Below are 24,495 nucleotides of genomic sequence, written 5' to 3' on the forward strand. Positions count from 1 at the left end.
TATCAAGATGCTGATTATACAGTGTCACTATAACACAGGTGTACCTTGGGATAGTCACAATAAACGGCAGCTCTAAATTGTGCAGTTGGATCACACAACACGATGCTACAAATGTCTCGGGTTGTCCACCAGAGCTGTTACTGGGGAACTGAATTTTCATTTCATGACTATAAGCTGTCTCCAGTGTCATTTTCTGTTGATTAACATGGATTTGATCAAATTTGTGAACCAAATTTGAGGGTAAAAAATCCCACAAAAATATATACGTATATCTAATGCTTGAAAATAACACTTAGATTTTTAAATTAAACCTGTGCTGCATTTATATTTTTGTTTAGTGTAGTTCCTGTGATTTCTGGAAAGAGAAATAACTGTTGTTTTTGTTGTGCTTTGAGCACCTCAGAGTGCCATCTAGTTCCATTATACTCAAGAGAAGGCAGACATCTCTACAGCCGGACACTGCAACTCACACCAAAACAATCTAGACTGATAAACAGCTCTTTTGGATTTTGAGGTGAACTGTCCCTTTATATGTAGGTTTTTTTTCCCCCCCTTGGCCTGAATCCATTCAGTAATGCATACATAATCAATGACCACATACTATTTGAATGCACATAATGACCCCAATTTATTGCAAATTGGAAGACATGTTGATGTAACCTCATGGAAAGCTTCACATCCTGCTATAGGCAACTCCAGACTTTCCCAAAATATTTGTATTCCTCACTTCAGGGGAACTGAATGATTGACAGCTGTGGAGAATCTTTAAGACGGCTGGAAACGACCATTTAATTGATTTGATTATTTTGTCAGAAGGTGTGGAGATTGAGAAACATTGGTACAATGATTGGGGATAATAGTAATGGCACTTGATTGACTCTGAGAGAGAATCGTGCAGCGGCTGTTTTTCTTTTAAAATACAAGTCACTCCTTACACAGTCCTCTCCTTTGTTGAATGGTGGCACACGTGATGACAAATGTTTATAAATGAATAACCAGTCTCAACATTCATGACTGTTAGTATCGGAAGACAGGACATTCTTGACCAAATTTTTCATGAATGAATTTAAGAGACTGATTTAAAATAACTATAATTCCAAATTATTCACTAATGAATAGTTACGCATTTAATCTGGGAATTCTGCAAGTCAATAAGTCAAAAGTTGCTAAAAATTAAAAAACAAGTTCCACTTAGTAAACTACATCTTCTGTCATATCATCCAACCTCGCCACACCTGTGATACACAAATATACAAATTCATTTTTTCCCCACTTTTTCCATTTATTTATTACAATTAATTCAATGTTATCCATCACTTTTCCATGTGTCAGCTACTCCTTTTTTCCATTTTAAAACAAGTCCAGTATGTGACTATTCTTAAGAAGCTGAATAGTCCTGAAGGTGGGGCGGGGGGGAGGGAGGATGGGTTGGGTGGTTTGAAAGTAAAGGACAGGTTTGTAGGAGGAAAGGAAGGAGGGAGTGATGTCCTCCCAGGAGCCTCATCCATGTGAGGAGTTTTTTTTCATAAGCTATGTGAGATTATTTTTTTTTTCTGCGGTCGTCGCTTTCTCCTCCTCTTGCGCTTTTCGGGCCTCGTCTCGTTATTTGCTCTCTATTCTACGTCCTCTGCGTCGTCTCCTTGGTCTCCGTCCATTAGCAAAGCGGCGTACTTACTGGCTGAGCTGAACTTCTGAAAGCAAAACAAAACAGGGCCTGGATCAGCACAGTTATCTTTGGACGCCCTACAAATACAGGGCATACATGAGAAAGGAACTTTCTCATGGAGAATCATTAAGGACAATTAATTTATGACTGATGATGGGTTGTTTATTCACTGTGAATAAAGGAGGATGTTTTTGAAACCTACAATGTGGGGGAGCACTGCTAAAACAACTTCAAGCTTTCAGGAAACCCTCTGATGAAGAATAATTTAGGAGACGTCAAAGTCTGACTGATCCTTGGCAGTAAAGGACTTACGGGGGTTGGGGTTTCTTCGAATTTCTTTGGCTCTGGGGGTGGTCTGGAGTCTCGGTCTCTTCTGTTATCCCTTCTACAATCAGAGCGAACACTGAGGTTAAAATTTATTGGCAGACCTCAGTGCTGAAGACTTGACCCTTTGCTGTGAATCCTCAAACACACACAGCTAGAAAGACAAACTAAAGGAGCACAAATTATGCTCAGTTTACATCATCTAAAAATGTACATCTACAAGCTGCTTGGCACCCAGTTCACACTGCGCTCAGTTCTCAGAAGCCTCAAATTAAATTCAGAATGTCCCAAATTTCAGGTCCAATTTAAGTTGTACTGTTGATGTTTGGCAATCAAACTGATTCTGTTACCAGTGTCCACACCGTTACAAACAATGAATGCATCATCGGTTGTGTAACTGAGCATAGGCCATTCTTTACAGATGCCCAGTAAATGTCCTCCCTGTCTCATTTGAGAACTTTGGAGTGACCAGCTTTAGATGGCTGACCTGTCTGCCTCCTTTCTTCGGTCTCTGTTGGGCCCCTCTCCTCGACCCCGCCCTGCTCCAGGCCCTGCAGGCCCCCCTCGTGCACGTGGGGGCCCCCGGTCCCGACGCACACCATCAGCCTTGTTCTCATCTTAAAGGAGAAGCCAGACAGTTGAGTGAAGGGAGGTTGTTGGATGTCCTACAGTAGACTACACTCACAACACACTGCAGCATTAAAAGCCACTGGGGTTGGATTCAAAAAGTGTTAGTCACTGATGTAGGGCCAAATGAGAGGTGCACAACTGCCTGAATGCAAGCTGAACTCAATTCAATTTGATATTGGCTTGAAGATTGTTCCAAATGTTTCCAAAACAATAAAAAAGAAGTCCTGTTCTGATGCACCGCATATCATGTAGGTGGTTTTCACATTTGGCCAGATTGCTTCTGAAGCTGTTATTTTAACTGTGGTGCGTGTAGATATTATTCTGCACCATGTAAGTCACTCTGATTATTTGTACAACAATGCAGATTAAAAATGTGAGACATATTTCAGTGCTCCCCTTGTAATGAATACACTCTGAATTTATGACCTGCTTCGGCCAGACGTTCTCACTTTGCCAAATACGTCCATTATGATAGAGTTATGAAGTAGTGTGGTATGTAAGGATACAGCTGTTCTTGCACCTCATCATGTAAATGAGCCAGTCTTAATGAAAAACACTGGAGCTCTCTGATGTAAATTAAAAAACACTGTTGTGCAACAAAGAATTGACTCCCTGTCTGTATAGTCAAGTTTGACCTTTTATGGACTTGAATGAACTGAAAACCTCAGATCTCAGTTTTTAATGAAATTAATGTTGTAATGTTGCCTTTCTGGACCACACAAGAGTTTGAAACCATTTTCATTTCTGCCAGTTAAGCCACATTTAACCGAAGCTGTCAAGCTAGCCCATGATCAGCAAAGACACTGTTACATTTTATGGGATGACTGTCGATGTTTAGATATTACCCTTTTACGTTTTAGCCAGGCCAGCATGGACGCTCGAGAGATGGCAGTGCCAGTTAGTCTGTAAGTCAAACAACTGTGGTCTAGAGTTAAAAATCTCAAAAACTATTGGATGGACTGCCAAATAAGAGGTCAAAACTTTGGTACGTCTCTACAACAAACGACTGAGTTCCAATCAGTTTCAAGGTCAGTGCTAGCGTTACAATGGCACCATACATGACACCATGTTTAGCTTAAAGCACAGATGAGCCAAAAAGCAGCCTAGGTTGTAGAAAGCTGAGCCAAGAGCAGAGCTTGATAAGAGTCTGAGATGTCCCAAATTGGTCACCATACAGACAAACCATTTGATTAAGAAAACAACATGGCCTTTTTACTGGTCCCAAACTTAGCATTTTTGCCCCCATTAGAACAGCAAAGCTCTCTCATTTAAGTCCATTCACCATTTTTTGTTTTGTGTGTAGTGACCCTTATAGTCTCACAGGTCGGCTAATGAGCCTGTCACATTGTCAACATCCAAAGTCTAAATAATTATTTTTTTTGCAGATGTATGCAAGTGTTTATGTTTGAATACACTGATGTCTTTTCTTTGTTTTTGATTGAGTCCTTCTATAGTTGCTAAAGTTTGTTCAATTTTATTCATAGTCTACTCTGAGGTTTGGTTTGGAAAAAATCCCCACTCATCAGCAGGCCTTACCTTTATCAGATCCTCTTTCATCTGCAGAACTTGGGGAGCCAAAGAGAAAGAAAGAACAGTCAGGGAAGAGTTTACAAAAAACACACATGAAAGTTTTGCTTTCCTACAAGTTTGTTTTGATAGCTAATTTACAGTGTGAAATGTTTTTAAAATGGTGTTTCTGTGTTCCTGAAGGGACTTGCTCACATGCAGTATGCCTCACTTGAGTTCTCACCTGAGCTTGGGAGGAGCTGAACCACTCGGGGAGACAGGAGAGACCGGAGGTCGTCCATCACCATCGCTAGAGCCTGTGCTGGCCGCACTTCTCTTGGCCCAGGCGTTCTCCTTTGGAGGAGGTGCAGGCATCACCTTCAGTGGCTCCTTGGTGGAGCTGCTGGATGGGGGCTGGGGGGAGGATCCAGGGGAGGAGGGCTCGCCTTCTCTCCCACTGAAAACCTCATTCTCTCCAGAGCGCTCGCTGTCTCGACACCGGGAGCCTGGTGGATGAAAAGAGCAACATGTTCATGCTTACGGTTTTACATCACTGAAGATAATCTTTCAAATGCTTTTACAACTTGATAAGATGTCCACTACTTTTTGTTTGTCTTAGTTGTTTTCTTTATGCATGCCAGTGTCCAAAATTAACCTTCTGACTCACTGACCACGGGGACTGGTAGATGAAAAGTCCACCCACCAAGCATATATTTTTTTTTAACCGCGTGCAGAGTTAAAAGTCCCAGTGCTGTTATACTGTACGTCAGCACTCATGGGATGCTTCCAGTCCAATCAAATTGCTTGGTCGGTTGCTTGGTAAGATCGGAGGAGTGAAGCTGTAATGTGCTGCCGCTGACAATGTGGGAGGCAATAAAGACTTTGCCATCTTGCTTCAGGCTAGGGAGTGTCCATCTTATTATTTTCCACAAGTATGGATGCTGCCAACGGTAGCTCACAGCAGACCGGCAGCAAGTGATAGTTTGGTGAACAAGCTGGTTTACCACACAGTAAACTAGGAGTGCTCAAGAAGGTCAGTTTTGCTGCATCATTCAGACGTGCATAAAAACACAACTGTAGTGTGCGTGAGACCCTGAGAGCAGAGGAGCAGCAGAGCAGTGCGCCTCAACATGACACAAAAACAGAGTAGAGACTCGAAGCATAGTTTTTATTACATGACTATTTTGGTACAAACTTTTACCTTCCAGTGTGGTGGATAGTCTTTAGAGATTAACCAAACAGAAATTCTACCCGCGATTGGCTTATAGCAGGCGTAAATTTTGGACCCTGACGTATGCTGAAAATGTTGTAACTTACTCCCAGTACAGATGAAGGCAGCATTTTTCAAGACACAATAAACGTCTTTAAGGTACTCAAAATTAAAGCCTTTGATTTCTGTTTCATAAAGACTACAGACAGAATTGTGATGTGACTGAAAAAACAAGTTACACAACCTCAGATTTGTAAGGAAAAACCAGATTTCTGAAGGCAAGCTGTAAAGAATTTAGTGCAAAGGTATCTCACCTCTTCCAGAAGTACTTCCTGGCTGTGAAGACTCACTTCCTGTGCGAGATCGCTCAGTATGAGATTCTTCGCTGCGCCAGCTTGGGTCCCTGAGAACGACAGAACAAGCTATAACAGGCATGTAAAGTCTTCCACTAGGGATGGGCAAACGATCAAAATTCATTATTCGATCATCAAAAAAATTAACGATTAATTGATAAGCGAGTATTTCAAAAGAGAGAAAACAAAAGAGTGCAGTGCAGACTGTCACCACAAGAGAGTGCAGGTGCCCCAGTTTTGAGCCTCAACCCCCCAGGCCAAAGAGGAAGAATGGCGCGCATGTTCAGTTCACCCCTGGGTGTTTACAACCGTTGCCAGCCAGAGTTACAGGCTTCAGTTTTCAGCAAAACCTCCGTCTTTCAATGGCGTAGTGTTTTCAGAGGCCTCAAGGGAAGCCGCCAAGGCTTTGGAGAGCGATGAGAGCCTCCGTCTGTTAATAATTTTTTGCCTGGCATAGGTCCGGCGGGGGTCTCGTAGGCCTGTCGGGCCGCCGTGCTCGCTGGGCGGAAGGGTCTCGTTGGCATGGCGACTCGCCGGGCGGGGGGTCTCGTTGGCACGGTGGCTCGCCGGACCTATGCCAGGCATTGTAGGGGAAACACTGCGACTATCGATCAAAAGCCTTAACAATCAATCATCGATAATCGAAAATTGATGAACATTGTAAATTGAAATTGAAATGAATTTGTATACAAAATGTACAGAAAGGTAAAATCATCAAGTTTTGAAAAAGTATTGCAATTTCATTTTGTCTTTAATGTTATTATCTTATATTATCTTTGTAATATGATTATCTTATATAATGTTATTACTATCCTAAAACATCCTCCAGGTCCTCTGTAACTCTGCAGGACTTATTTCCACCCTGCCCAGCAGCAGTACCGTGGCGAACGGTCCCTAACCGTGGGGAGAACGGAGCAGGCTTCCCCAGAGGTCCGCCGCTTTTCCCTGTCCCTCTTCTCCACACTTTGGGCTCTAGTTTCGCCAACTGGGTGTGGCCAGGCGGATTTTGCAAGTTTGGCACACCGTGCGTGCTGGTGCAGCTACTCGTCTGTCCCACCTCCATCCCTCCTACTTGCGCAAGTCGGAAAGAGGGAGGAGAGAAGGCGTGGAGTGGGTTTTACACACATCACACCAATCAAATGAGCCCCTCTCCTCGCCCTTAAATGTGCCGCACGAAGGTGTAATGAGAGTTTACTCAATTCGCCATGGCAGAAGAGAGCAGCAGCGTCAGATGGCCAAACTTCTCCCAGGAGGAAACTGATGTTTTGGTCCGGGAGGTCCAAGCTCGCAGCGTCCGAATATACGGAACTGCGAGCAGACCTCCACGGGCTGATGATGCAAAGGTAGCCTGGGAGGAGGTCACCACAATTGTAAATCAATGTTGCGTTTCTCTCGTGCGCGCGCGCACGCTCTCTCTCTCTCTCGCAGTCTCACTCTGTTTCTTTTCTTTTGACTTTTCTAAGATGACAGATGCTGAATATATACTCCCTATCTGATGCTGTGGCTGTCTGTGGTTGGCTGAGAGGGATGTGAACTCATTAGTTTGCAGCTGTGTTAATCAAATCAGGTTGGGTTTCCATTACACGCCAATCCCCTTTGATCTGACATCAGATGTGACGGGACAGTCGATATAGAGATACATTTATGTGCTGATTGCAGATAGTTGCACTGAATAGTGGTTTTGTGGGTATTTATTGCATCGTTAATGTGCCTGACATTCTGGAAACCTGCCTGTGAGGTTTTGGTGACATGTGCGCACTGTCCACTGGTCAGTCAAACTTTGGCTTACACCGGCTGCGCTCCGCCTGTGCTGACAGTAGACCTGGTTTCAGCTGGCGAGCTTTTAGCGCACCTTCGGCGAAGCCTTTTGGCACGAAACTGTCACTGTGCCCAGCTGGATCTGTCGACACCTCCCCCTGCTGCGCCGCCACACCCGAAACTAGCTCTTCACAGGGTTCGCCACCCTGCACCGCGCCGGGAAACTAGAGCCCTTTGACTTATTTCCACCCAGCCGACAGTGGGACTTATATTCATTGTGCTGACTGTGTGTGTCACACGGGGAAGAGGGAAGGCGGCTGGAGTTCCTCCAACATTTGCGGTTAGATTATCATATATTTTTATTGACAAAAATATAGGCTGCTTCGGCTGATTTTTTTTTATGCACACATGTGCCCCTAAATATTTTTTACAGTTCGCACACACGCATTTTTAGTCGAGTGAAACACTCGCACTGTCGAGCGCTGGAACTGACAGCCTGAGCACATCAGCACAAAATGCTACGGCGTTCGAGATATTATTTATATCATGAGAAGTCAATACTTTCGGCAGCCTAAATCTTTTATTTAGAAACTATGGCGGGTCAAATTAAACTATGGCGGGCCGCCATAGTTTCGTTAATTAATGGGAAACACTGAAACAATATATTTCGTTAAACAGATTGAGCTGTCACCATCTCATCAAAGGTTACATAGTGACCCTACTTGTCATCCCCTGACCTGTCCCGCATCTTTCGGTCATGGCCCCGTCCTTTGTCCTCCTCCAGCTGCCTCTGCAGCCTCTCTTCCTGTTTCTTCAGCCTCTCCTCCACCTCTCTCTCCTTGGCTGCTGTGTCAACCGGCTTGGCTGCACCAAAGATGGAGGAGGCCCTGCTTCCTGAGCTCGGAGCTGCCGCTGCTGGGGAAGTACCACCGGCGTTGCCGCTGCTACCATCCTCCTCCTTGGGCACACTACGGGGCTTAAGGTTCAACTTGGGTCTCTGCTGCGGAGCTGGTGTGAGGGGAAAAAAATAAATATTAATATGGAGATGTTGTAAACACAGTCAAAATGTACTCTTAAAAAAACAAGCATAATTACACTTAATTAAATGACTTCACCCTCAAATGTAAACATCAACACTCATACACCCCTTTTTATTATGACTGGTTTATAAATAAAGCTGTATTTGTATACTGAACTCTCACCTCTCTCCTCGCGCCTTTCATCCCGTCTCTCGTACCGGTCCTCACGGTCGCCGTAACGATCCCGATCCCCGTAACGATCACCGCTACCCCGACTGTCATCATAGTCACGGCGGAAGCCACTACCAAAGGCACGACGACCACCTCCACCACCACGAGAGTCAAAACCTAGAGGGAAGGCAGGAGAGACAACTGGTTAGAGGTGAACATGGAAGCTTATAAACAAGTGTATACAAGATTAATCAAGGCTGCAGCAGAGCAATTAGGGAGTCATGGAGGACTGTATCTCAGAACTATGTTGGTCAAATCAGATTTGGCTGTTCAAAATGAATATTTAATTATTCTTTTGTTTTCATAAATATTTATAAAGATCAAATGGGGCTCAGCAGGACGTTCAGTGTGACAACAAAATTCATGTAATATAGTTACCAAGCCAACTGCGCTAACAACAGATCAGACATGTGCCACAATCGCCGACTCTAGATATCAAAGAAAAAGTCAGAAACTGTATCTTGTTTAGTTGCTGCGAGAGAGAAATTCACCACTTCTAAGCAGAGGAGAGAAGATAATGTTATCTCAGAGCCTTTCTGTGCTGCTGTTTCATGTCTACAGCTGCCTGCAGCAAAGAGCAGCGTAATAACTGAAGTGCACTCATTCTTGCAGCAAAATCTGGGGACCAAAATGTCGCCAGAAGTACACTGCACAGTACACTGACTAGCAACGAAAAAATAAATAAATAAATAAATAAATAAAACACCGACTGAATGACTTGAAGCTGTCTCAGTTGACAGAGGCGTCTATGACTGATAATTTGAATCTCCCACTTTCAGGGGGCAGCCCTAAAGTCATGACAGCCGATGACTTGATTAGGATGATCAGCTTCTGATCAGGAAGCAAAGAGCTGCTGATACAGCCACATGGATCTTAATACCAACACAGGGTCCAAACAAGCACAACAACACACCTCTATCGTAGTCTCTGCGGTCCCGGTCATCATAGCGATCCCTGTAGCGGTCTCTTCCCCCATCATAGCGGTCATTGTCCCGCCGTGGGCCATCTCTGTAGCGATCCGACTCGTAGCGATCTCGTGATCCTGCAAGAATTGTAACAGAGTAATGACATGGTTTTACCTGGAATTCCTCCAAAATGAACTGTTTGTGTGACTGAGTTCTGAAAATCAACAAGAACCTTCAAGTCAAAATTTTGGATAATTACTTTAGTGTGTTTTACAGCTGGGTCGGCCTGCGTGTCGATAAAGCCATACATTTTCAAACATGCACTTATGAGGCATTTGTGGATGAGCAAACAGACCGGCACATATAGGTACAGTACAGGCCAAAAGTTTGGACACACCTTCTCATTCAATGCGTTTTCTTTATTTTCATGACTATTTACATTGTAGATTCTCACTGAAGGCATCAAAACTATGAATGAACACATGTGGAGTTATGTACTTAACAAAAAAAGGTGAAATAACTGAAAACATGTTTTATATTCTAGTTTCTTCAAAATAGCCACCCTTTGCTCTGATTACTGCTTTGCACACTCTTGGCATTCTCTCCATGAGCTTCAAGAGGTAGTCACCTGAAATGGTTTCCACTTCACAGGTGTGCCTTATCAGGGTTAATTAGTGGAATTTCTTGCTTTATCAATGGGGTTGGGACCATCAGTTGTGTTGTGCAGAAGTCAGGTTAATACACAGCCGACAGCCCTATTGGACGACTGTTAAAATTCATATTATGGCAAGAACCAATCAGCTAACTAAAGAAAAACGAGTGGCCATCATTCCTTTAAGAAATGAAGGTCAGTCAGTCCGGAAAATTGCAAAAACTTTAAATGTGTCCCCAAGTGGAGTCGCAAAAACCATCAAGCGCTACAACGAAACTGGCACACATGAGGACCGACCCAGGAAAGGAAGACCAGGAGTCACCTCTGCTTCTGAGGATAAGTTCATCCGCGTCACCCGCGTCAGACATCACACGTTAACAGCAGCTCAGATCAGAGACAGATGAATGCCACACAGAGTTCTAGCAGCAGACCCATCTCTAGAACAACTGTTAAGAGGAGACTGCCGAATCAGGCCTTCATGGTCAAATAGCTGCTAGGAAACCACTGCTAAGGAGGCAGCAAGCAGAAGAGATTTGTTTGGGCCAAGAAACACAAGGAATGGACATTAGACCAGTGGAAATCTGTGCTTTGGTCTGATGAGTCCAAATTTGAGATCTTTGGTTCCAACCGCCGTGTCTTTGTGAGACGCAGAAAAGGTGAACGGATGGATTCCACATGCCTGGTTTCCACTGTGAAGCATGGAGGAGGAGGTGTGATGGTGTGGGGGTGATTTGCTGGTGACACTGTTGGGGATTTATTCAAAATTGAAGGCACACTGAACCAGCATGGCTACCACAGCATCCTGCAGCGACATGCCATCCCATCCGGTTTGCGTTTAGTTGGACGATCATTTATTTTTCAACAGGACAATGACCCCAAACACACCTCCAGGCTGTGTAAGGGCTATTTGACCAAGAAGGAGAGTGATGGAGTGTTGCGGCAGATGACCTGGCCTCCACAGTCACCGGACCTGAACCCAATCGAGATGGTCTGGGGTGAGCTGGACCGCAGAGTGAAGGCAAAGGGGCCAACAAGTGCTAAACACCTCTGGGAACTCCTTCAAGACTGTTGGGAAACCATTTCAGGTGACTACCTCTTGAAGCTCATGGAGAGAATGCCAAGAGTGTGCAAAGCAGTAATCAGAGCAAAGGGTGGCTATTTTGAAGAAACTAGAATATAAAACATGTTTCCAGTTATTTCACCTTTTTTTGTTAAGTACATAACTCCACATGTGTTCATTCATAGTTTTGATGCCTTCAGTGAGAATCTACAATGTAAATAGTCATGAAAATAAAGAAAATGCATTGAATGAGAAGGTGTGTCCAAACTTTTGGCCTGTACTGTACTTCAGAAAACGGCAAGACTGTTCCACTTTTCGAGGAATAGAAAATCTAAGATCCTTGAGATAGATTTCAAAGCAATTGGATGTGTGTTTGGGTTTTAATTTTGACATGTTTGTCTGCATTTATTTCTTGATGAACAAACATCTGTGTTATGGACATTTCTAATAACTGTTTTGCGACCTTGCTTTTAGCTGAGCATTTGCAATACCTTGATAATTAAGGCTGGTCACCATCATGTCCCTTCAGGCTTTCTCCCTCAAAATGGTTCAATGACCCAACACACTGGCTGGATACTATAGATGTCTGGATCATGATACCTTCTGGTTCAATCAAATATGTATATTTGGTTTTGTCACCACATATTGCTCAGCTAAGTATAAAAATCAACCCGTTAACAGCCAGCTTTTTAATCTACAGGCTGAGATTTAGTTGGATACGATGGTCTGATGCTGCTATACAGAATGCTCCCTCTCAGCTAATGTTAGCTATCCATCAGGACGAACTGTCACCAGCACAATTTAGAGATTTTCATACTGACAGTGAATATTCATGTATCTTATGGGTCTCAAATCTCAGAATTAAGGCTTGGTTAACCTGCTACTTGGCAGCTTTTCAGCATTTTCCTGTTTGTCTCCTGATGTGACAGCGCTTTCCCTTTTCTCTCTTTGCCTTGGCAATCATGCAATACCAGTCTGGTCTATGTCTGTGGGGAAACCTGAAAGCTGTTATCACAACCCTGAAACAAAATTGGGGAAAACATTCTGCGAAGGGAATTGTTTCAGCCAATATTCTCCTCGGTCATGAATGCAGTATCAATTTTTTCAAGTTCAACTAGGACTGACACCAGTGATACTTAGAAATAGGTTTCTTCTGTCCAAAACTGCACACACAATTATCCTCGGATCAAGTGTGAATAAGTATGGATGTCGAAGAACAAACAAAGCCAATTCTGACTCACTCTCTCCAAAGGCATCATCTCTCTTGGGAGGTCCATCGTCGTTATCTGCACTGGGCCGAGCCCTCCAGTCACTGTCTGTCTTGTCAGGACCCATGTCTGACATCCGTCCTCCCCTGTCTCGGCCTCCCATAGGTCCATTATCTCTCTCTGAGGAGTGAGGAAAAAGTAGGGGAGATATTAGTTTAACTATAGAATATAGAGATTGAGGGACATCTTTCCATTTGCTAAATGCCTATAAAAAAATGTAGTCATAGTGGCCAGAATAAATCACAGCCAAAAAAAGCTAGCAGCGTACCTTTATCATTAGACTGGTCTGCAATATCGACACGGATCCTTCGGTTTCCCAGGTTCTGTAGGCATGAACAATTGGACAAGACATGTAGTCATTCTCTCATATACATTTTTATGAGAGAAAGAAACTGACTAAAGAAACTGACTAAATCTTAAGCCAAGATTTTATTGTGCAATACAACTATGGGGTAAGTCGTACACTCAAGCTAGTTCAGATCCAGGGGTTAAAATAAAAATGTATAAACACAAAACCAAGTTCTTGTTGCATCCTCTCACCTCCTCATTGAGACTCAGGGCCCTCAGGAGAGAGTCCACGTCATCAAATTCAGCATAGCCAAAGCCCTTGAGCCTCTCTGGGTTACTAGGCTCTCGAGGGAGACGCACTGCACTGATCTGGTGATACGAAGAGTGACAGAATAACATTAAAAACAGAAAATGCATTGATCTGGGCCCAGCAGTGTACAGTTCACCCACACAAACTCATCAGTGGTTTAAAAGACAACAAAGAGGTGAGCGTTTGTGTGTGTTAGCTAAAAGTCTGCACCTTTGTCTCACCAATAATTCTCATTTTCCCCAAATCAAATTGTTTAATTATATCATGGGCTTGGCAGTATCAGCCTTGTTTATATTATCTTAGTATAAAGACAGTTTTCAGCAGAGCTATTACATCAGTGCACGGCTGAAGAGAAAGGAAAACGGATCATGGTGAAAAGCTGGTTCACTAATTTTAGTCATGTTAAGTTTTGCCAGGGTATTTAGAGTGGAGTGACATAAAAATAAACTAAGATGTCAGGCGGGACATCAAGGCAAGGAAGAAAGGAGAGCACTTTGTTTAAAAAGGGACCATTTTCAAGGTATTCTAGTACTTTGTTTTTTCCGATCAAAATTCCAGCACTTAAAAGCACCTCGTGTAAACCCTGAGATCTGCTATCCAACATTAGAATACATGGAAATATTGTCATCACCAGTGTCAATCTAAATTGTATTGTCTCAAATTGTCTAACCCTAAATAAACATGAACACATCAGGACTAGCCCACTAAATTATTTCACTAACATAAACTGACCTCCAAGGTTGTGACCATTTTAAGAAACAGGTCACACTCTGCTATGACTGAAAACATCAGAGGCAGACATGAGAGGACTTCATAACCAACAATGTATGCAGGTGTTTTCAGATGCACCACTGTGCTGGCTAAGTAGTCCAAAGGGTTTCAGCAGAGCTTTACGACTCTGAAACGGTTTTGCTGTTACTGAAACAGGACTAACTGGCTTGACTTTGGAATCTGTGTTATCTGTGAAACATTGTTTTTTTTTCCCAACATGCCTAGCTAGATAAGGAAACTAACATAAAACCAGTAGTATTCCTTTGATGCCCCCCTCTCCAGTGTGACAAACCTCTTTCTATGGATACTTGGGGGGAGAAGAAGAAATAAGGTTGACCTGAATGTCCTGTTGTTTTATTACTAAACAAATCCACTGGTCCTGCAGTGTGTCAACAACAGCAGTCCCAAGGGCAATGTGTCAGTGTGGACTAAAATACTTACGAAATAAATATTTAAGTTACAGATGTAAGTGAAACTAGGTGTTTACAGCTCCCGTGAGGAGCAACAAAGACTGCAACTGAAACTGTCTATCAGTTTCACCATTTGTGTTTCCTTACAAAACAAAGAGTTGCTGTAGCTGTAACTCCCAGGTGCTATGTGTTAGAGCCCTACACTGCATGTGTGCTTGTTACACCTACTGCCAAGCCGCGGAAGAAGTCTTTGATCGAGTCTTCAGTGACATCATAGGGCAGGTTGCCCAGGAAAGCCGTGTAAGGTGGGCTGCGGGGCAGGCGGGACCGGTCAATATTGGGTTCACGAGCTGAGCGAGGTGCTGTGGGCAGGATGGACCGATCAATGGGCGGTGCCCGGTACGAATCCTCTTCCGTGTGCCACGAGGTCGAGACTGGAGGGATGACATAAGAGAAATTTTCAAATAAATACTAACTTAAAACTGCCTTTCAATTTACTGAACAAGAGATTATTTTCCATTTGATACCTGGTAATTCATATTCTACCACACAGAACAGCATATGGCAACAAAGACTTCACAGCAACGAATACTGATGGAAATTTGTCACATTTCAACATCGAATTACATACGAGAAGCTAGGGCTGACAGAAAATGACAAAACAGCATTCCAGCATTCTGCATATTTTTGCGAGATGGGCGGAGGATCGACAACATCATCATCATCTACCACAGTGTTTCACTCATCATATACCAACTCAGTTGTTATCGCCCAAACCTACGAGAGACACTACAGCAAATGGCAAACTTCCATTAAAAAATGACCAAGTGTGACAATTAGTTACTTCTTAATGTCAACCCTTTTCATGCTGCATGCCCTTTTAGCTTGTGTATTTTGGTTATTGTTCTGTGAGGAAGATATCGACAAAATCCAGTATCAGTATGCTAGCCAAAAACCCTGGACCAGATATATTACATCAAATAAATACACTTAAGTATCATGACTAAAACTACCCACAAATGCCACATAAGTGCACAAATGGCACCATTTTGGATGATCTTCTGTTAGAAAAACTAGCAACAACATGCGGTCACATGATGTGTAGCTTGATATGTTGCTCTTACATGGACAAAACAATACAAATGCGCATTATGAGCATTTGTAGAGAAAGAATCTAGATTGTGAGGTTCAGCATCACAAATCTGACAAAATCACACATGCAAAGAAATATGACAAAGTTGTACAATCTGAAAAGACAGCAAGAATACATGAGACTCCATCCAGAAAGCAGTAGTTAATAGCTAATAGAATAATCAATGAATTTATTTGACCAACTCTATTGCATGTTTGATGTGGAGTTTTTATAATGCATATGACATTCAAAGCTTCAATGCACACTGTCCAGCCACAATTCAATATTCAAAACGACCATCCCCAATCTGCACAAGCAAGTAAGTGGACTCCTTTCAAAACAGTAGTTAATGTTTCCAGTGTCACTGTAAAGATTCAGGTTCATGTGGTCATATAAAAGTATTATTCATTCAACAACGCATCACGGTTATAGACAGCTATCTTAAATAACATGCATTTAAAGAGCCGTGGCTATCTCCCTCGTATCAGCAGACTTTCAGTGTATTTGAATAGAAAAACCAAACTGTCTCTACATGGCTCACTAATTTGCCTGAGCTTTTCTTACTCCTGCACACCTTCAGAAAAAAAAGACTGAAAATGCTTTGCCACAACATATTTACACATAAAACAAGAACACAGTTGCTCGTTTTACATTCAATGACTGCATTCTTCATTCTTATTCTCATTTCTCCCCATTTAACTAAGAGACAACAAGAGCGATAGAGCGATGATATTGATCTTACTACCGTTAGATGGAAAAATGCAAGGCAGATGCAAGGTAGGCAAGATAAAGCCTTTGTGTGTATTTCAATGTGTGCTCACCATCTCCGTCCAGGTCATCAGTCTCATCGGCCCAGCTAGTGGACTTGGCTGGGTAGCTGGGGGGTGCATTGCTGCCTCCGCTGTCCTCTGCCAGGAAGTCAGTCAAGGTGAGGGTCTTCCCCTTCTTATTCTTCTTCTTAGCTAGATGGAAGATGAACACAGAGTACGCAGTCAGCCGTGGAAGAAAGATGCTAGGACATGGGTTTGTTGTCTACGGGGGTATCTGTCAAGGACGCCTTTAAAGCATTTATCCACACCCAAATGATGTCTCCATTTAACCTGTCTGTTTGGAAAATCACAGATGGCTAAAAAAACAAAAAAAACCAAAAAACAGACACTGAGTTTGGGGATAGTGGCAGATGTTACAGATGGTGTGTAAATTTCTGATAATCACAGTGTCAAAACATTAAGTTTGCCCCACTAGCTTTCATTAGAATTTAACTACTATTTTGAGCTACTGTGAAATATTACAGCAGTGAAATGCTGCACTTCTGATACATTCATTGTGGCACCAACACAACAACAGTCTGGGTTAGAGCGTGTCTCTCCACTCATTTGGACAGCTGCATCTCTGCACAGACAAACATGTATTTGTAGTGGGAGAGGGCTGCACTGTGTAAGTGATAACAAACACACAAGGAGTGGTCTACCTGTCCAACAGGTCAGAAAAGCCTCCCCTCTATTTGTTCAGCCCCAAGAAGACACTGCAGGGTGCAATAAGTGTGACATGTTCAAACCACCAAACTGCATGTTTGCTGCATTTTCAAGGAAGCACTTGGGGAGTCTGAATCAATGAGCCATGTATCCATTGCAGAACATTCCTCATAGTGTCTAACTGAATGACAAACAGTTGCCAGTTGTCCACGGGGGCTTCACACAGCTCTACTCATAGAGCAGGTCTGGTTTGTTTTGGTCTGAAGCAGAAAAGGGGGAGCCACAAAGCTGGCTGTGAGCTTTATTGTGAAAATCCCAGCTGTCAGGACATTCTTTACACACATCGTTACAAACCCTGCACACATACAGAGAGCAACACAGACGCTTAACAACTCTTTCCCACTGCATAATGCTAAGTCATTGTTTACTATCGACAGGCTTCGACTGCTTGTGCTCTCTAAAACCAAAGAAATGGTTGATTAGCTGATTTATAGCTTTCTTAGCGCTCCGCAGTGAAGTGACATTAGCAATCTAGGAGCTGCGTAACGTCAACTTTTGGCACCACTGACTTCTGCTAAAGCTACAACAGCGAAACAGCTACAAGGGCCGACAGTGTTAGCATAAACACGCAGCTTGTTTGGCATCTACGCAGATCGCTTTTGTCTTATGCGGGCTTAGTCAGCAAAGGAGTGCTGACGGGGGAAGTATCCCTGCTTAGCTAGCTCGGTTTTAGGGCCTAGTGGCAGTGCACGTCGCAGCGCCAGGATCCAAGTGCGCCATCATCGGAGCAAGACTTGGTCGGCCGGATGGGACGGCACAAAGTTGTGAAGCTGCCAGAGAAGTGTTTAGGATGCGTCCCAACAGGCCCAGCTGCCCCGTTTCATCAAACACCGACACCAGGGAGTCGGGCTGCACACGTGGGGAGACTCCTCGGGCAGCCCGGACTTCTCGGCCCAACCCCTCCTCCCCGAAACGCGCTTGCGCCCGATGCTTATCTGCTCTGAGCGCCACGGCGAGCTCCGCCACGGGCATACAATGTGCCAGCTCTGCACGCAGTTAGCAACCGTTCTCAACATGTCACACAATGTCCAACACAAACAATACCATGTAAACCCAAAAGCGGACAACCAAAACATCACAATAACGAATACTACAAGAAAACACCGCGTTAAATCTACGTTTAAATTTTCAGTTTATGCAAGTCGTTGCTTCGTTCATTCGCCTTCCTACAGCAGTTACGTCTTTACCGGGCCAAAACAACACACGAAGCGATTTTTACACGCGCGACACCGACGCCAATCAACACACCGAGGCATTAACAATCCCAAAACTTGATATGTCAAACTGTATCATGGTATAATCCGCTGAAATTCCCCCCAGCCGACCCAGATCGTTCACCCTCATAAACCTCACCTGACGCCGCCATGTTGGAGAACGAGTTCGTAGTAGTTCCCGGATGGAGGCGTCATAGGTTTATTATCGGGAGCGCGCATCGGCGTTCACGGGCCTGTCTCCTCCCTAGTTGTTAGCCTCCACATCTGCTCAGCTGAAACTGACACGTCCTTTTCTTTTTCTGCCATGTTTGTTAATGAACTAATGCTGACTGTAACTCCTGAGGTTGTTCATTTACTTCACTTGTATAGCAGGCTATAAAAAATCTTAATTCAGCCTTAAATGTTAATAAAAAAAAAGTGGTGAAATTGTGAATTGTATGATATAAAACATTACCAGGACAAGCCCAGACCTTGGTATGTGCAGATGCATATTCATACATGAGTCATTTGACACCCTTTTACACTGTTATATCATCATTGGACCAATGAGCAGCATTTTATTGTTACAGCAGCTAAACTTGATGCTAATTCTACAATTTTATATACTGTTGCATAGTTAATCTACAACAATGCATCACATTTTACAAGTTTATCATATGATTTTTATGTAAAATCTCACTCTGGAAACTAGTGACTGCAGCTGTCACATGAATGCAGTGGAGTAAAAATGTTTGAGCAGCATTACTTTATATTCAACTAAAGTACAATCTGAAAAATGTAGCAGTATTACTTACTTTCCACTGTGGAGAATGTGTGTTTTGTTTTTCTTTTTTAAATAACTGGATAGGGTTAAAATGAATACATTAAAACATAAAAATGGGTCTACACGTAATGTTAAATAACATTCTTCATATTATAAACCAGTCTATTAAAGCTGCTAACAAGAGGAGTTGATTGAGACCAAAGCAGAGCTAAAAGGTCAGATGATAATGTACATTTTTCACTTGACCGGGAACATGATTCAAATGGAAAGACATTACCATATGTTTGCTGAATGTGTTTGGTAATTAACAACATACCACACAAATATTTCTGGCTTGTTCTGCTCTTCTGCCCTCCAGTGGTCAAACATCAACTAAGGCAGCTTTAAACATCCTGAATGTGTGCATGGCAGACTCAACAAACATTGATAGCCGACATCCTTTTTTTTTTTTCATAATTAAGCCAGCAATCCAATTATATAATTTAACAGACATTCATGTTTTGGGCTGTGGTTATTTTGTCAACAAAAATTATATAAAGATTTGTTGATTAAAAACATGTAATTCCTTTATGATTTTCAGTCAGTGAGGGCTATTGCAATGCAATTAAAGTGACAACAGCTTATCACAAAACATAACATGCAAATTCTTACACTGCGTAATGATAACAAATGCACAAGAGTCACGAATGTGGGTCAACAAGTGGTTTTATTTTGCTTTCAGGTCAGGCAGTGGTTTCTTTTCAAATGGCCCTGCCTGTGTTACTGCGGTGTGGCCGAATGCCTTTATTCAATACTGCTTAAATCATTTATGGTTTACACAGTATGTGATCTTGGTTCAATTTGGCTTTAGTTAATTGGCCCGGCATGGATTTTTTTTCCATAATGGATAGTTGTGGGTTTTTCTGTTTTCATTGTTGGGCTGGTCCCAGATTCTTTGTTCCAAATTAGCTTGTGGCCGCCAGCTCATCCAGTGCGTCCTGGAGCCTGTACAAAACACAAATGAAACAACTTGACTTTCAAGATATTCATGCTGAACTGGTCATGTCAACTGATTGTGCCCCACTTCATGATGTAGATGTACGTGACCATGCAAACCATGATAACAAGTGACTGAAGTATTCACCTCCACCACCATCAACACCTTGCTTCGATCTGTTTTTTTTCTCCTCCACCTAAATCTTACTTGAAGTCTCCACCATCCAGCAGGCTCTTGTAAGTGGCGATCTCAGCCTCCAGTTTCATCTTCATGTTGAGCAGCACCTCATACTCGTGGGTCTGCTGCTGGATGTTTGCGCGCAAGTTGGTCAGCTCCTCCTCCAGACGGATAATAATGTTGTTGTACTTGTCCATCTCCATGTTGTTTCGTTGCTCTGTGTTGCGTAGTGTGTCCTCTAAGGAGGCTTTCTGATAAGGGATAAGAAAAGGAGGAGTCAAGAGTGTGCCCAAGATGTTTTTTTTTTCTAATTTAGGAAAACATGGGAAAGTTCCAACCTTTGTGAAAAAGATTACTTGGGAAATATTTGCTGCTTTATAAAATGGTATGACAAAAATTTGGAGTGGGCGTTATGTTAAGATCATGGTATTTCAAAGAATGCAGAATATTGCAACACGAGTTTAGAGGCTAATAATGTTAATATTTAAAAAGAGAATATGAAACACATGTTTGTAAAATGCATGCTTACTAAGCTTTGTTGGGATGCAAGTTCAATTTCCAGAGTCTGTATCTGTCTGGATAAGTCACCCCTCTCCATCTGGGCTCCCTGGAGAGCTTCTGTGTTCTGTGATACCTCCACCTGCACATCTGCAATCTGACATGGACAAGTGGAAAGGTTGTTAGTTAGTCAGCAAATGGGATAATTGCTGTACGTGTATATATAAATGACCCTTTTTCACACTGCATCACCTGGTTTTCATGCCACCGTTTGAGTTCCTCTGCATTCTTCATGGCAATCTTCTCATAGTTACCCCTCATGTCCTCCATGATCTGGGCCAGGTCCTGACCTTTGGGGGCGTCGACGTCCACTTGCACGCCTGATTGGGAGATCTGATTCCTTAGCTCCATCACCTCCTATTGGACCGTCAGAAAGAGAGTCATGAGCAAACACATTCACGATGTGGAGTCATTCACGACTGGATGCACTGCAAACTCACATTCTCATGGTTCCTCTTTAGGAAGGCGAGTTCCTCCTTCACAGCTTCGATCTCACTCTCGATGTTCATCCTGGTCATGTTGGTGTCGTCTATGACTTTCTTCAGCCCAGCAATGTCGGCCTCCACAGACTGACGGATTGCCAACTCGTTGTCAAACCTGTAGGAGTGCGCAGACAGAAACTCTATTACAGACACAATTGGCTTGTATTTACACAGTGCTGTGTAGTGTAAAGTTACAATACGGCATCATGGGCGGATCATGAGACAATGGGCCCCTTGGGCGCAGATATGCAAAAGGCCCCACCACCTCTCCTACTCAGGAGCAAGACACGCAGACTTTGGGTTGTTTTTGCCAGATTTTTGTAGTCAATATGTGTCTTTTTGTGGTTTGGTTTCATCTTGCGGTTGTTTTGTATGTCTCTTTGTTGTCAATTTGTTTCACTACGTTGCTCTTTTGCTATTGTCATTTTGTATCTCCATTCCTTTGCATCTCTTTGTGGTCATTTTGAGTGTCTTCCTGGGTAGTACATGCTTATTTGAGGGACATTTTGCAGGTGAAGGATTGGGGTGCGGGGCTGGCGTGGCCTAGCCTGACCTTGACTTGCAAATGTCTCTTTGGGCCCCTGGGCCTGTGTTTAGCGAACCATCCCTGTCCTGGCATGACTGAGGTTTCAAACAAGTGTTTCAGATTTAAACCTGCTGTTGCTGAAATCCTATTTTATCAAATTTTCTAGATTTTAGACCACACACTGTACAAACTCTGCACAAGTCTATGACTTTTGATGCCAAAACATGTCTGCCTTTGAACAGGATGTTTGAGCTTAATATATAAAACAACACAAATGACTCTGGGATTCACTTTAGAACATACTTCACTTTGAAGTCATCGGCAGCAAGACGGGCATTGTCGATCTGGAGCACAAAACGAGCGTTGTCCACAATCTTGTCGAAGATCTGCACAAAAAGTTTTTAAGTGTTTTTGCTTGTTAGAAAGAACACAGTTGTTTAACCATAAGCCTCTTCTACAGTGTTCCAATTATTATGGGCTATGAGATAGTAATATTTCACACAGCTACAGATTTACACACATGATTTGAATCACATTTTCCCTTATGTAACAATAGAAACCCCCAGAGTCAAGTTACACACCAGAGCCACAACATGATTGAATCCATAGTAACATTTAGTAAAAAAAGAGGAACCACAAACTGAAGGACAGGAAAAGAGGATGTGCCCATGCCAAAACAGAATCTGGTTTGTTTTAGCATTGTTGGAAAAATTGACTTCCTGTCTGAATAACTCATACACAGAGATTTTTTTTCTCTCCAATTTTCACCCAGCTGCACTGTCTCCGTCTATAATTGTCTATATCACTGTATGTGCTTATGTGTGCAGAGGCTGCAAAAATTCCTTGTGTGTGAGTGTGTTAGTGTGTTTATACTCTCTTGTGTGTAAACGGCCTCAGAGGAAAAGGGGAAATACTTGTGCCTTTATGTGTCGAGAGAGACAAAGTGCCACCATCAATGTGTCATTCTGTGACACTGAAGATCTGGGGTCTGTAGAAGAATGTGACATTTGACTCTGTAGACTGGAGCTGATTGTTATCCAACCAGTGTGCTCACACGCATCTGTGTGTGCACACACACTCACGCTGGCAGTCCGAAATCCTTTGTGTGTGTGTGTGTGTGTGTCATTACCACACATCTGTTTCACATTGAGGCCCTCCTACACCAGAGACTGCCTGTAGAATCATTTGCAAGCAGGACCATTTGGAAATGCTTGTCTGAGAGCTTTTCAGTCTGTCTCTCATGATGATGCCCGCGTGCTTGTGATTCATCAGAGGAAGTTCCCACCAGTTTGTGGCACAAACTAGTTTTATGGGGGAGGGTTAGAGCTTAGCAACCACACCCTTCATTCTGTTGAGTGAAATTTGATCAGCTACAAAAGAAATGTGGCTCAACTCAGCAAAAGCACTCTTAATTTTAATTTGCAATGTTGGGTAGTGTCAGGCATTAGATTACATCTACATCTAACACATTGTGTGTGATGATGAGTGCCATCACATGCACTCATTGATTCTTACAGTAGAGGCCCCATCAAGCACTTCTGGACCATTTTACATTACCTCACTTCTCTCATTGTGTCTCACTTCACAGTATCAAACAACCAGCAACCTCAGCTTCCCAAATTTCAATGTTTCATACTCAACTTCTCCCTTTTCATTTTAATGATCATTATTAATTGTCACGCTTACCTGTCTGCGCAGATCTTCTATGATGGGCTCATACTTGCTGTAGTCTCTCATGTCGGGCCCTCCCCTCTCCAGAGCCTCCTTGATCTTCATCTCCAGGTCCTTGTTGGCCCGCTCCAGATTTCTCACCGTCTCCAGGTAGTTGGCCAGGCGGTCGTTCAGGTTCTGCATGGCTCCCCTCTCATTGCCCATGATCCCAGCACCGGCACCAGCACCAGCACCAGCACCAGCACCAGTTGCCATGGATGCACCACCAAAACCTGAGCTCATGCCACTACCCACTCCACTGCTCACCCTGAAAGCAGAGGAGGAAGAGATCGGGGCACTGGACCGCAGGAAAGATGTGGAGACAGAGGAAATGCGGCTGCGGTCTACTGCACCAGGACCACCATGAACGCTGAAAGAACGGTACTGGGGTGTGGAGCGGGTCATCGAGACATGGGATGGCCTGTAGCTCATCTTGGAGAAGTTTAGGCACGACAGAGAATGAGGTGAAAAATGAGACGTGGAGACTCACTGCTGGCTGGCTTGGAAAGTGACGCTGGCAAGGGGAAGTTGAGAACTTATACTCCCGCTGCTCTCCCTCAATCACAGCTGGTCTCTCAGACCCTGCCCACTTTAACATCGCCCCAGTCCTCCTTTCCTGCTCCCCCTCCCTGCTCTCTTGTGCTCTCATTCACCCACATGTTCCCTTTTTTTTAAACAATGTATTTTCTGTCTCCAAGGAAATGTACGAGGTATTTTTCTGTTGAGAAAACACACAAGAGCATTCACATTTGAACAGACAGCAAATCAGTTTATTTCACTGAACTAGAGATCACATAAACCATAGTTTACAACAAATGAAAGAAAGCAGCAACAGACATGCTGTCCAGGGTAAAGCACATGCTCCAACAATGAAAGCTGGAGTATAACTTAAACTTAAAGTTAAGGGGTAAAATACTCTTTTCCAATGAGGTTTATTCTGTAAAGCATGGAACCAAATTCCTTTGGTTTGCCCATAAAAGGCATAATGGTACCATTTGCTGCATAGTTTCTAAGTTTGTGGTCAGCCATGTTCCAAAATAAACTGATTTTGACTACCTTCC

At 43.2% G+C, this 24,495-nt stretch overlaps 2 protein-coding genes across 6 annotated transcripts; both read right to left on the reverse strand.

Moving 5' to 3' along the window:
- Nucleotides 1–603: 603 nt before the first annotated feature.
- On the reverse strand, nt 604–18,453 carry eif4ba (eukaryotic translation initiation factor 4Ba). Of its 4 annotated transcripts, none has more exons than XM_049572894.1 (15): nt 18,382–18,453; nt 16,315–16,455; nt 14,590–14,795; nt 13,123–13,239; nt 12,851–12,905; nt 12,556–12,702; nt 9,611–9,739; nt 8,650–8,814; nt 8,185–8,455; nt 5,651–5,739; nt 4,371–4,632; nt 4,157–4,185; nt 2,478–2,607; nt 1,979–2,051; nt 604–1,691 (listed from the first exon to the last, which is right to left on the reverse strand). In XM_049572894.1, exons 1-15 carry the CDS (start codon nt 18,392–18,394, stop codon nt 1,614–1,616), a joined length of 1,905 nt encoding a protein of 634 aa, XP_049428851.1. In that variant the 5' UTR covers nt 18,395–18,453; the 3' UTR covers nt 604–1,613. The 4 variants fall into 4 exon arrangements, with proteins under 4 accessions (XP_049428851.1, XP_049428841.1, XP_049428860.1 ...); XM_049572884.1 differs by having other exon boundaries at nt 8,170–8,455; XM_049572903.1 differs by lacking the exon at nt 2,478–2,607 and having other exon boundaries at nt 8,170–8,455.
- A 1,239-nt stretch (nt 18,454–19,692) lies between these two features.
- Nucleotides 19,693–23,955, reverse strand: LOC125891943 (keratin, type I cytoskeletal 18-like). Of its 2 annotated transcripts, none has more exons than XR_007449670.1 (7): nt 23,411–23,955; nt 22,028–22,110; nt 21,157–21,313; nt 20,909–21,073; nt 20,688–20,813; nt 20,129–20,409; nt 19,693–19,989 (listed from the first exon to the last, which is right to left on the reverse strand). XR_007449670.1 is itself a non-coding variant. In XM_049581570.1 (7 exons), the coding sequence occupies exons 1-7, from the start codon at nt 23,864–23,866 to the stop codon at nt 19,950–19,952; spliced, it is 1,248 nt and encodes a 415-aa protein (XP_049437527.1). In that variant the 5' UTR covers nt 23,867–23,955; the 3' UTR covers nt 19,693–19,949. The 2 variants fall into 2 exon arrangements, 1 of the variants encoding a protein (XP_049437527.1); XM_049581570.1 differs by having other exon boundaries at nt 20,189–20,409.
- Nucleotides 23,956–24,495: the final 540 nt, after the last annotated feature.

Source organism: Epinephelus fuscoguttatus, linkage group LG1 (assembly GCF_011397635.1).
Source record: "Epinephelus fuscoguttatus linkage group LG1, E.fuscoguttatus.final_Chr_v1".
Lineage (NCBI taxonomy): Eukaryota > Metazoa > Chordata > Actinopteri > Perciformes > Serranidae > Epinephelus > Epinephelus fuscoguttatus.

Coding starts and splice junctions, on each gene's coding strand:
- eif4ba (XM_049572884.1), bottom strand. Junction 8,815..9,610: donor CCGCAGAGACTACGATAGAG/GTGTGTTGTTGT, acceptor CCTTCCCTCTAG/GTTTTGACTCTCGTGGTGGT. Junction 4,186..4,370: donor TCAGCTCCTCCCAAGCTCAG/GTGAGAACTCAA, acceptor TGGCTCCCCAAG/TTCTGCAGATGAAAGAGGAT.
- LOC125891943 (XM_049581570.1), bottom strand. CDS start 23,866: ATGAGCTACAGGCCATCCCATGTCTCGATGACCCGCTCCACACCCCAG. Junction 22,111..23,410: donor TAGAAGATCTGCGCAGACAG/GTAAGCGTGACA, acceptor CTTTTTGTGCAG/ATCTTCGACAAGATTGTGGA. Junction 20,410..20,687: donor TTGCATCCCAACAAAGCTTA/GTAAGCATGCAT, acceptor ATCCCTTATCAG/AAAGCCTCCTTAGAGGACAC.